Source organism: Talpa europaea, assembly GCF_964194135.1.
Source record: "Talpa europaea genome assembly, chromosome: 5".
Classification (NCBI taxonomy): domain Eukaryota; kingdom Metazoa; phylum Chordata; class Mammalia; order Eulipotyphla; family Talpidae; genus Talpa; species Talpa europaea.
Genome location: NC_140071.1, coordinates 60,645,848 through 60,658,982, shown reverse-complemented (window position 1 = coordinate 60,658,982; position 13,135 = coordinate 60,645,848). Strand labels below are relative to the sequence as shown.

Genomic DNA, 13,135 nt, shown 5'->3' with positions numbered 1-13,135 from the left:
CATTTTCATTTTGGTTATATTCTCCATACAAATGCACCCCCCCCCTTATTTTGACCCTAGTCCATCCTCTCCCCGCCCCTTCCCCCCACCTAGTGTGTCTCTGGTTTATAGTTGCTTGTTGATTTTGATTTTTACATTGTATTTACAAATTAGTCTTTTTCCTGGTCCCTTGTTTAGGTTTTCTAAATTCCTGCTATGAGTGAGACCATCCGGTATTTTTCTTTTTCTTTCTGGTTTATTTCGCTGAGCATGATCCCTTCTAGCCCCATCCATGTTGCTGCAAACTGCATGTGTTTATCTTTTTTGATTGCTGAGTAATATTCCATTGTGTATATGTACCACATCTTCTTGATCCAGTCATCTATTTTTGGGCATTTGGGTTGTTTCCATAGCTTAGCTATTGTCAATAGTGCTGTTATAAACATATGCAGGTGCCCTTTGGAATTAATGCAAAACTTAACATTCTTAATCAGGAGCTCATTACTACTTCTCCCCAGTTATCCCTTCATGGAGCAACTCAGCTGTTGTGTTTCTTTGCCTACTAGGTTGATCCTTCACCCCCGAAAAATCTGAGTCTTAGAGTTCTGTCTATAGGAATTATGGTATCTATGCTTAAGATTATTCCTGAGCATAGTTGTATTAGAGGAACCATAGGGAATCTTCTAGGCCCATTTTTACTCATTTTTGTCCCCATTATAAAGAAGCAAACTTATTTCCCCTTAATTGTCAGGATCAGTTATTTAAATCAGCAGTAATATCCTTTTATGTCAGTTTGTCCATTGGGAAGAAGAGCATAAAATGACCAGAGGATAGTGATAACTTCCAGTTAAAAGAAATCATTTTCATTTTCAACCAAGGAGGTATTCATCTTCTAAACCAGGGTTTAGAAAACTATGGCCTCTTGTCCAAAGCAACTTACCATCTGTTTTTGTAAATAGCAATTTTATTGGAACATGGTTATATTTATTCTCATTCATTCTTTTACATATTATCTAGGACTGTTTTCATGTTCTAATAAATGAATTGAGTATTAGCAGAAAGACTGGTTGCCCTGCCCTCTGCAGAAAACAGCACTCTACAGAAAATAGAGGGCCTGCTACCATGGAAACTCCAGCCTTAAATGATCAGATCACAGAGTTGTGGGGATGATAACTCTAAGTGCAAGTGAATCATTAGCTATAATAATGAGAGATACTATGCTAGCCCCTTTTCCCTCAATTTCTTTTTTTTCTGTTGTTCTTGTTGCAGCAAGATGCATATATTCTAGCCATAGAAGAAAAAAAAATAAAACCTACTTCTTGCTCACTGTTCAGGGCATACACTGCATCCTGGAGGATTGCACCCCAAGAGTTGTCTCCCAGCTAGCATTGTGGATAAGTATTCAGTGTTTCATTCCATTCTTTTATAATGACCATTGCTTTTGGGTGATGTTGCATAAGACTAGACATTGAAACCCTTTAATGTGGACGTACCAACTTGCATTTTTTACTGTCATGTGAGTTCTTATCAAGAAGCAATGGTAGGGCCTCCCCAGTGGCACAGCAGTTGAGCGCTGAGCTGCGAAGCTACCTGCAGCCTCTGTAGCGCCAGTTCGATCCCCGGCCACCGGCGAGGGTCCCACATGGCGCGCAGACCTCTCCTGCCGCCCGCTGCTTCCCTCAGCAGAGTGCTTCGGTCCTTCTGCCTGTTCTGCTCCCCGCTCTGGCTCTGGTGAATTCTCTCACCCTCCTGCGCTTCTGACTGTACCCAGTGCTTGTATAAATAAATAAATTAATCTTTAAAGAAATAAATAAATAAATTTTTTTTTTTTTTTTTTAAAAAGAAGGAATGGTAGCATGCAATGATTGGTAGCAAATCCAAACTTACTTTTTAGGCCAGTACTTCATCTACACTGGAAAGGGCTCTGACTTGCCCCTTTTTGTCACTTTTTCAGGATTTAGACATGGTTGCTCCTACTGTCAAAATAGGCACACAATTATGGAAGTAGCCACATTAACTTTGAAGAAATTAAGTCTGTTTGTCAAAACTCTATATGTTGTTCACTTTTACTGTCATAAATCATTTCTATGAACTCATAGAAGAAGCCCTTGGAAATCTGGTGAAGAAGGGTAACTTGCTTATATACACAAAGTAGGTCCTCGTGATAAATAAGTGCCCTACACAGTGGGGTCATTTGGAATGTACTTATATGAAATATATTCCTTCCTTAATTGAGTTCTTCTAAGTACCTCTTTTCAAAGTTTCCTTATCAACAGTCCTTAGTTTTATTATTTATTTTTTTTAAAAGATTTATTTATTTATTTTACATAAGAACCAAGGTACAGGCCAGATGCGCAGGAGGGTGAGAGAATTCACCAGAGCCAGAGCAGGGAACAGAACAGGTAGACTGACCAAACACACTGCTGAGGGGAGCAGTGGGTGCGGCAGGAGAGGTCTGCGCGCCATGTGGGACCCTCGCCTGCAGCCGGGGATCAAACCGGTGCTGCAGAGGCTGCGGGCAGCTTCACAGACCAGCCCTCAACCATTGCGCCACCAGGGGAGGCCCTATTATTTAATTTTTGCCCTTAGCTAGAGTCTTGAAATTAATGTAGATTCTTACCTCAAAGGTGGAGTGGAAAATATCATGTCACAATTGAAGAACTACCCCCTAGGAGGATTTCTTTCTCCACTCTTCTGGCCCTTCCTTGTGAAAGGAGCTGAGAGCCATAGAAACCCACTTCTGGTAGAGTATCACATACAGTTGTTGTCTAGAAACAAGGCTTGCTTTTTTTTTTTTTTTTTTACTCCTTGTATATCTTATTATAAGGTACACTCATGAAGCTATAGGTTAGAATTTAAGTCAAAACAGCTAAGGTTCTTCAGTAATTTACAAATGTATACAAGAGGAAGAAACAGAGATATAATTTTCAGAAATTTTGGGATACTGGTTCTAAGTGAACACTAATTCTTGGGGACAAAGAATGACACTGACCTTCCAGGTGGTTACTTGTGAGTTGGATGTGAGCAACCTGCTTGTGCATCTTCCTTGCTCCTTCAGTACCTACTCAACCTCAGTTGGATACACTACTTCTATTTGATGGGCAAGTGCTGCTTGTCTTGTTGGTTTTATGACCATGTGAGTCAGACAATGTTCAGTTAATAAAGAGAAGTTCAGGTTGAAAATTCATGTATTAAGATGATAAAGTCCATATCTACTGGTACTCAGCAGCGATTCAAGAACTCTTTCTTCAAGGAAGCATAGTTATTTGTTGTAGAGAGGAAATCTCTGTTCCAAGTTCCTAGGCACTGCTGCTGAAATTCTTCTTTAGTTTCCATAACTCCATTGAATAACTTCATCCACTATAGAGTTACTGAGCAATGACACTAACTGATAAAATTAGCTTTTCCTTTCCAGACACCTCTATCAAGTGAGACTGTTTCATTCATATTTGTGCAACCAAATGACACAAGGCCTCCTCAGATGAGGAAAAGAGGTTGGTTTGGCTACCAGAGGAGGTGGCTGGATGTTTGGGATCTCTAAGTTCTCAAATCCTCAAAATAACTCCAGTCCAATTCTTGGGGTGCCATTCTTTTCTCCATCATTGCCCTACATTTAATAGTACAGTCTGATGAATCAGTGAATTCTCAATGGAGTGTGTTTTTTAAGTGCTTCAGTCTTATATCTCTAAGATAACAAAGATTCTTTCAATTCAGTCTGTGCTTTGAGTTATGTCTTGTTATTTGAAGCAACATCCATCCCTCCTCATAGAATTACTTGTATCTTTTACATTTGATGCATGACAGTAGAGGCTGGTCCCCCACAGCCTTGCCCCCAAAACACACTTTATATAAAATATTCCCAGGTATATTTTAATGAACTGTTTTTCTGTGATTTGCTCTGAGCTACAAGATTCCTTTTACTGGATACTAGTTAAGGGGTTTTACTGCTCTCAGTCCAAATAGAGTCAGATAACCCAACATGGATTTCATTAGGGTCTATTACCTTCCATCCCATTCCCTGGTATTAAAATACTTCAATCAGCATGCTTGACAGTGTGCAGCAGGAATTGCCTTTAGACAGTTTAAACCAGAAAGGAAATTTTTGGAAGAATGATGAGTAGTCACAGATTTCATTCTTGGAAAATGGACAGAAACTAAGTGAAGACTCTACAGAATAAGAAAGCTAGCTAAAGTCATGCCAAAACAATAGTCTAGTTATAATTCTACTACGGGACCAAGCCATAGTCACAGATGGCTTCCTATGTCACTCACACGGTGAATAATTTCTCAACAGTTCTTGTATGTTTGAGTCACTTTCTTGGATTCCAGGTGTCAAAATCTCAGAACAGAGCATCTGATAGACTAAGTCTAAACTCTTAACTACTAGTGAATGAGTGTAAGCCTGGGTATTGCCTCCCACCAGTGTTCACACATGAGGGAATTTTTATTAAATTAATGGAATCTTTGGTTAGCAAAAGATAAAGACAAAAAATGAAATAAAGCAATCAACATCCTGCTTACCTGATTCTATGAATGGAAGAATCCCTTTGTTGGACCGATGTTCCCAGGGCAGGAAAACAGAGTGACTGCAGTTCTTGGCCCAGCAACTCAAACATGGAAGTAATGACTGCTCAGATGGGTGATGGTTTGAACATGGTGCTGGCCATGATTTATACTTTAAACTCTTTTCTTCCTTGACTCCTCCTTCCTTTTTGATTCATATTTCATAATGCCATAAAAGTGAAAATTCTATTTTTTATAATTTTGTATGATTTTTCAAACACTAATAAAGTAGTACTGGGACTATAAGGTAAATAATTAGAATATTCTTTTTGATTCTTGTATTTAGCATCTCCCTTTTAATTGATATTATTTCATTTTCTCTGCTCCAATCTTTTTTTCCCTGTATCCATCAAAATTTTTAAATTATGTACCTTGTATTTATTTAGTTACAAATAATTTCTTACATTTTGATAAAATTGAATATTTAGCCAAAGATGTAATGTTTTTATTCTCATCATTGAATAAATGCCTTTTTAAAAATAATAAATCAGGGCATATTCTATATATTTTTCTGGGATTCTGTCAACTGATTATCTAGGAATTATAGATTTCACATAAATAGTTCTTAAATTACTCTGGTAGTTGACAATTTATAAAGAGGTTTTATATCTGTGAAAACCTCCATTTATGAATCATAAAAACTGTGGCTAGCTCTAGAAAATGCTAGCATTGCCACAGGTGAACATGACTTTGTTTTCACTGATGAGACTTTCCTCTTGTTAGTCAGGTAAGGGAAAAATAAACAATGCTGAGTAGTTACTATTTCTTGATTAAAATAAGAGGATGATATTTGGGGATGTTCTGAGAATATGCAGATGTCATGAGGTTAAACATGTTAAACATGTCATGAAGTTAAACATGTTATGTTGATCTCTGGCTTTCTCTCTTTAATCCCAACCTTTAAAATAGCTAGGAAAAGCTTCTTTTTACTGAAAAATACCTATGACGGGGTCATGAGGGGGAACTTTATTCCTTCTCGCTGGTTCTGGGTATCTTCTTTTTCACAGGATACTGTCATATGGTATGTATATGGTTACAAAGACCTCATTCCCAAGTTCAGGGAGAACAACTTGGCTATTGACATACATGTTGTCAAATAGCCTTTTAAGTCAGATTTTCCATTTTTCAAGTGGTGTTAGGGTGTTGTCTAGATGAAATATCTGTCATCGTCATCATATCATATGGGCACATCTGTTTACTAGATTTAACTGAACCTAAAATTATAAGGTGATTAGAACAGCAGATTTGGAATAGGATAAAAAACAAGACAGGCAGTTTAAGAAGGCTCTACATTCTTTATTACTCATGGTGTTAGCTTACAAAAAATGACAGTTATAGTTTAGGCAGGACCTTTCATATTGAAAAAGGAAGTCTTAAAGTATCAATTAATTTTAATGAGCTGTCTTTCTAATGATATATACATATATATCCCTAAAGTCATTCCAACGGTACTTATCAACATCTGGAAGCAGTAGTGGGTAAACCACATGCTTAGTTCTTAACTTCAAACATTTTTTGAAAGGAATCTTTTGTAAATTCTGGATGGAGGCTATGAATTGTTACCAGAAATACACTTTTTGATATATTATGTCTGAGTTTTTAAGGAGTCTGATATCTGAAACTCAATTCTAGAGCAATTTGAAGCTTAGAAATAAGAGAAAAAATAGCAAGAATGTGAATAGATTAGAAGAGCTGCATATGCTATAGTACTCATCAAAAGACTTCCTTTTTTCCCTCTCTCCTTCCTTTCTCTCTTCTTTTTTTTCTCTTCTCCTCTCCATTCTCCTCTTTCTCTCTTTTTTAGGGGAAGGGGGAGGAGAGACTAAAATTTCAGCAGCTACATAGCTAGCACATAGCCCAAAAGATAATGTTGTTTACTTCTTTGCCTAATCAGAAGAATGGAAAACCTCTAAACTTTTAAAATCCAGCTCTGCACATTGAGAATCATAGAAGAAGTAGATGAAAGAGGAAAGTGAAGAGAGAAAGAAAGGAAAAAGAGAAATGTATCTTAGAGGAAGGGCAACATCAAAGTGGCAAACACTAGCAGAAAACGCACTGACAACAGAGTGTGACAAGTAGAGTGCAGCACTATTTACAATAGCTAGTTATAGAAAGCACCCAAGGACAGATGAATATTTTAGGATGATATGGTATATTTGCACAACTGAATACTACTAACTATAAAAAATTTGAATTTTACCATTCGCAACAATATGGATGGAGCTGGAAGGGGTCATATTAAGTCAAAAGAAGAAAGACAAATACTGGATGGCTTAACTTGCATTGACATATAGAGAAACAATGGGTCAGAAAGAACTGAATAAATAGTAAATCCTAGAAGTCTGACTGTAGATTTGAAGTTATGAGAGAGATAGGGTAGAAAGCAGGGTGTGGAGGAGGTCAAATGGACTATGGTGGAGGATTATGGGTGCCTGATGGTGAGTGTAGTGTGATAACACACATTTGCAAAGGTGTGATCCTATACTTCTGAATCCTAGGCAGTGTTGTATACCAATGTTACATCAATTGAAAAAGGAAGATAATGCAGAATATGGTATCATGAGGTTCACCAGAATTCAATCCATGTACATGGTTTACTCATTCCAACCATGTTAATTGACTTAATATTATGTGCCTGACAGTAGGAAAATCCTGGAAGATTCAAAGATGGTAAAGACTGTCCTTGTCTGTGTCCTGCAAGGGCTTATTGGCAGTTGAAGGTAGGAGAATGTGGTGACATACTGTAGGTGGGATGCTATTTGCTTAAATATGATGTAGTAGGAGATTAAAAGAGGAACTTATCACTTTTCCTTGGAAGTGGGGGAGGGAAGGTAAGGAAAGACTCCATTGGAGAGGTGACACTTGAACTAAGCCTTAAAGTTTATGCACTGCTTTTTAGATTCTGGCAGGGTCCAGTTAAAACTTTCCAAATAAGAATATTTTCATGCTGCTCATCTCATTAGCAATCATAATGGTGTATGAGACATCTAAGAAAAATTTTTATTTATTTTTTTCCTTTTTTTTCTTTTTTTTTTCTTTAAAGATTCATCCATCTATGATTACAAGAAGTGGGGTACAGGCCAGAGGTGTGGAAGGTGACAGGATTCACCAGACACAGAGCAGGAACAGAACAGACAGATCCATTGAAATACACTGCTGAAGGGAGCAGCAGGCGAGACAGGAGAGGTCTGCTGCGCCATGTGGGTTGCTCCCTGGATAGGGATAGAACTTGCGCTTCAGAGGCTGTGGACAGCTTCACAGTGCTGCGCTCAACCCCTTGCACCACAAGGGAGGCCCTAAGAAAAATGTTTATGTTCAAAGCAACTTGTACGGACTTTAAGACAGTGTGATGGCTCCGTCTTCTTTGATCACCCTTGCTTGATCTGGCCTTATTTGAATTACCTTTCCACTGCCTGTGGTTTTCAGTCCACTACTGAACTGCTCATTCCACAAGATCTTGAAATACTTCTTGAGTAAATTCCAAAAGTAGTATAGGAAATAATGCTTAGGACAATGAATTAAAACTTTCAGAATGAATGAATAAATGTGGGGAGGCCCTCATCACTTCAAAGGATTATTCTTTGATTATTTGGAAAATAAAATATTTGGTTCTATGCCCTTCTTTATTACAGAATTGTGAATATGAGGTTGAAACTTTATCATGGTACTGCTTTACCTCACTATTGGAAAATAAGCACATTGCAAGTTAAGGAAGGATAGTGTAGGTATTGGCTTCGAACCACGTATACTTTTAGAGAAATGTTACCTGTGATTAGAAAATAACAGGACTGTAGTGCAGCCCCGGTCCTAGGTTTCTATTCAGGGTGGGTTACAGAGAGAGAATGAAAATCATTGTCAACAGCATGAAATTCATCCATGGAGGCTACTTTAGTGCTGCCCGTTTTAGGAGAAAGATGGATAAGGCAGATATCCAGCCCTGACCTATCTCTGGAGTCTGTTATATGTGTCAGCTTCTGGTTGTTTAGAGCAGTGCTTGCAAGAGCGAGACACACGTTTTCACACTAGACCTACTGAACCAGAATTTCCGAGCCCGGGCCATCTGTTTTTATGTAAATTTCTTTCAATGATTTGGTTGCTGAGCCAGGCTGGTAAACCACTGATGAATAATAAATCAATCCTATGACCTAAATAGATAACATTGATTTTTAAAAATCTCAAATTGTGAGATGGACTGTTTTCTAATTAAATTCATCTGTCACTCAATGTTGACGGAACAGACTATCAAAAGGCCCTATTTTTAATTTTCTGATTGCATTATGAAATTAATATTTTTATTTCATGATCCAGGGCTCAACAGTTCTCTCTTGGAAGTTCACCTTACCCGCCCCATAATTTTTTGTGGGTGTGGAGATGTGTTTTTCTGGTAATTGAAAATGTAGGTCAGAATGTTTGTGAGAACTGCTCTGCAAATGGAAAGTTCTGCAGCATATAAATCCAAGATACTATTTTTATTGCCTACTAATTACCTGAAGACCTATTTATACATTGAAAACCAACTTTCAAGTTGAGGTTACAAGGTATATATAACCATATCTGACTAGCCACATTTCCTTAAAATGTTTATGTAGTCAAATGCATCACATACAAAATTAAAAATATGGATGCATAAGTCACACAAATAAAAAGAGATCCTCTATTTCATTGAGAAGGATAAAGAGGAGATGACAGGAAATACATGTATGAAGAAATTTTAATTTATTTAAAATCAATTTAAGGAGAAAGGAAACTCCTATCTTAGCAAATAAAGTAACTTTGGAGATTAATTTTGGATAAATGCATTTTAAAACTGTATTGTTAGATAAAATAAATGATTAATCAGTTTTTTTAAAGTTTTAACTCAAGAAAAATCTTCAAAATTACAATGTAGAGATTTAGAACACAAGTATAAGCTTTTCAGTTAAAAGAAAAAAGGAACAAATTTCTCCTTCCTAAGATTCTGATAATGCCTTGATAACCAATTCCAAAAAACATTTCAAATTTTCAGGAAAAAAACCCTGAAAAATACAAATAACTGATATTCAGATAATCAGAAACCACAAAATAGATGTAAATAAATGCACGAATACTTAATACTGGTTGAGAATCAACATTGCATTAATTAAAAAAATTAAACATTATAGGAAAATACACTGACATTTTCTAAGCTGTTGGTATATTAGAGATAATCTCCATAAGGAAATATTGCTACAAAATATTGGACATAATAAAGTAGATTTATTCTAAAATCTTTCCAAGAATAAAATTGGAATTATTATATTGATAATAGAATTTATAATTTGTAAAGATGCTGTAGTGATGTTTTCCCACAGTGAAATCCTTGATAAGAAAAATACCCCCAAATCATAGCCTACTGAGATTATTCAAGACATGCTATGCTAAGAAATAGAAATAAAATTATCCTTGTTAAACTGTAGCATAATGACATTAATTTACATTACAACCTCAATTTTAAAAGTTAGGTATTATCTGTAGTTATTCTATTTTATCAGTAAATAAAGTTCAATAAGTAAGATATTGAAATATGTATTTGACCAGCAGAACTCCACTCTGTGCTCGAAATTTAGTTGACTTATAAACACCATTAAAGGAATGCTGGCTGTTTCAATATGCTTATTTCATAAAGGAAACAAAATATGGAACTTTGAAAATGATAAGTTCTGGGGAGTTAAGTTCCTATTAACTGTTCAGATAGCCAAATTTATTAATTTATTTTAAGATATAATATTTTCCTGGTGCTTACGTGTATATGGATATTATTAACCCATATAATTCATTATTTCTATACAAAGAAGTAAAACAAAACAAAAATACAAACTAATATGACCTGTTTACTAAAAACATGCACTTTTTTTTACAGGGTCACACAATCTGCTATTGTGAAATAGTTTTTAAAGCCTAGAAATTCTAGTCATCCATTCTGAGGATGTGTCTCATTGTCACTTATTTTCATTTAAGCAGGTCTACATTTCCTTGAGCCTGATAGAGGTGAAGAAGACAGAATATGGTATTAGAATTCCCCTTAACTTGATAGAAGTCAAGATGTGGCTAGAAGGGCAGGTGGCAATAATTCTTGGATAGTGATGACATTGCTGGTTTACACACTAGCAACAGTCTATTTACCTTGATTCAGTGGAAAGTGGAGGAAAGCAGTACCATCACTATGACCTAGATAAAGGAAAAATGTAAATCCTTCAGCACATTCAGAAACATTTTCTGTGGACGATGGGAGGACCTGCCTCATCATATTCTTGCTTACTGATCCACATTTGCTGGAATGTGGACAGGCTGGCCAGAATGGAGCCCCCGATCCAAACCGAATACTTCCGCTCTGGGGGAGCTATGATCTTGATTTTCATGGTGCTGGGTGCCAGGATGACGATTTCTTTCTGCATCCGGTCAGCGATGCCAGGATACATAGTGCTGCCTCCAGACAGCACAGTGTTGGCATAGAGATCCTTGCGAATATCCACATCACATTTCATGATGGAGTTGAAAGTTGTCTCATGGATCCCACTGGACTCAATGCCCAGAAAGGAAGGCTGGAAGATGGCCTCAGGGCAGCGGAAGCGTTCATTCCCGATTGTGATTACCTGCCCATCGGGAAGCTCATAGCTTCGTTCCAGCACGGAGGAGGCTGCAGCGTTGCCCATCTCTTGTTCAAAGTCCAGGGCGACATAGCACAGCTTCTCTTTGACGTCTCTAACTATCTCCCGTTCAGCTGTCGTGGTGAAGTTGTAGCCTCTTTCCGTCAGGATCTTCATGAGGTAATCCGTGAGGTCTCTGCCAGCCAGATCCAGCCGTAGAATGGCATGTGGCAGGGCATAACCTTCATAGATGGGCACAGTGTGAGTGACCCCATCCCCAGAATCCATCACAATGCCTGTGGTCCGGCCTGAGGCGTAGAGGGACAGCACAGCCTGGATAGCCACATACATGGCAGGTGTGTTGAAGGCCTCAAACATGATCTGAGTCATCTTTTCCCGGTTGATCTTGGGGTTCAGGGGTGCCTCTGTGAGGAGGATGGGATGCTCATCTGGTGCCACTCGCAACTCATTGTAAAAAGTGTGGTGCCAGATCTTTTCCATATCGTCCCAGTTGGTGACCACTCCATGCTCAATGGGATACTTCAGGGTCAGGATGCCCCTCTTGCTCTGGGCCTCATCACCCACATAGCAATCCTTCTGGCCCATGCCTACCATGACCCCCTGGTGCCGGGGACGCCCTACCATGGAGGGGAACACGGCACGGGGGGCATCATCACCCCCAAAGCCTGCCTTGCACATCCCTGACCCATTATCTACCACCAAGGCAGACAGCTCATCATCCGTCATGGTGCTTACCAGAGTCTTCCAGATGGATGAACAGATGTTAGATCTATAGATACCAGACTATGGTGTGCAAGAGAGAAGATGAACAGGTTGAAAACACTGCAGAACTGCCTTCACAGAGCAGAGTGTGTGCTGTGATGACTGGCATTTAAAGGTAAATAATGACCCCACCCATGTCCTGTCCCACCAGCTCCAGCATTTCTGGGTGGGGTTGCCTTTGAGGTATTAATAATGATAATGATGGTTATACAAATCATTAGTAGGCCTTCCTTCATCAAGAGAAAACTAGGCTCTCAAGTGGCCAAATCTCAAGTTACTGTAATTAGGCAACCCACACATGGCTGTCAGCCTGTTTTGGTGCTGTGTCTAGATAACTCCAGTGATGCAATGGGGGCTATAAAAGCAAGATGAAAGAAAGCTGGCACTAGGGATGGGGAACACTGTCCCTGCTGGAAGGGCCACTCCCTCCTCAGTTACCCTCTGGGTCCATTTTCTCCAGCCTACTATTAACTTCTCATTCTTAAGTTTTCTTATGAGGAGTCTGACTCTGCAGACTTCACTTTTTCAAGATTTTTTTTCCCATTAGATTTCTAGTTCCATAAAACATATTCATGACAGAAACTATTCTAATGAATGAAAATAATGAATGGGGGCCTCCCCTGTGGCGCAACAGTTGAGCGCTGGGGTTGTGAAGCTGCCCGTGGCCTCTGCAGCGCCGATTCGATCCCCGGCTGCTCCCCGGCCACCGGAGGAGGGTCCCACATGGCGCGCAGACCTCTCCTGCCGCCCGCTGCTCCCCTCAGCAGTGTGCTTCGGTCCCTCTGCCTGCTCTGCTCCCCACTCTGGCTCTGGTGAATTCTCTCACCCTCCCGCGCTTCTGACTGTACCCAGTGCTTGTATAAATAAATAAATAAATCTTTAAAAAAAAAAAAAAGAAAAGAATGAATGGACAATAATAGCCTGACAACTGTAATTATAATGCATTTGTGCCAGGTCAAAAATTTAGGGATATTTAATAGACTTCTAGTACCTTAGGGGGCAAGTAAAAGCAATAAAGAGATCAATAAAGTAAACCACTACAGACTTTCTTTCTTTCCTGTAAATTTCTAATACCCAAATTTTATTATGCACTTACTATGCCTAGACCTAGGTTTGTTGGGTCCATGTTGACACACAGAGGTTCAGTAATATCATGCATGACTGATCAGTCAAAAAGCAGATTATGCAAACATTATGTAATGAAT

General features: G+C 38.6%; 1 protein-coding gene across 1 annotated transcript; it reads right to left on the bottom strand.

The window, feature by feature from the left end:
• Positions 1-10,763: 10,763 nt before the first annotated feature.
• ACTBL2 (actin beta like 2) lies at positions 10,764-11,894 on the bottom strand (the record flags this gene model as incomplete). The annotated part of the gene is made up of 1 exon (XM_084233225.1): positions 10,764-11,894. One exon carries the CDS (start codon positions 11,892-11,894, stop codon positions 10,764-10,766), a length of 1,131 nt encoding a protein of 376 aa, XP_084089351.1.
• Between the last annotated feature and the right edge of the window lie 1,241 nt (positions 11,895-13,135).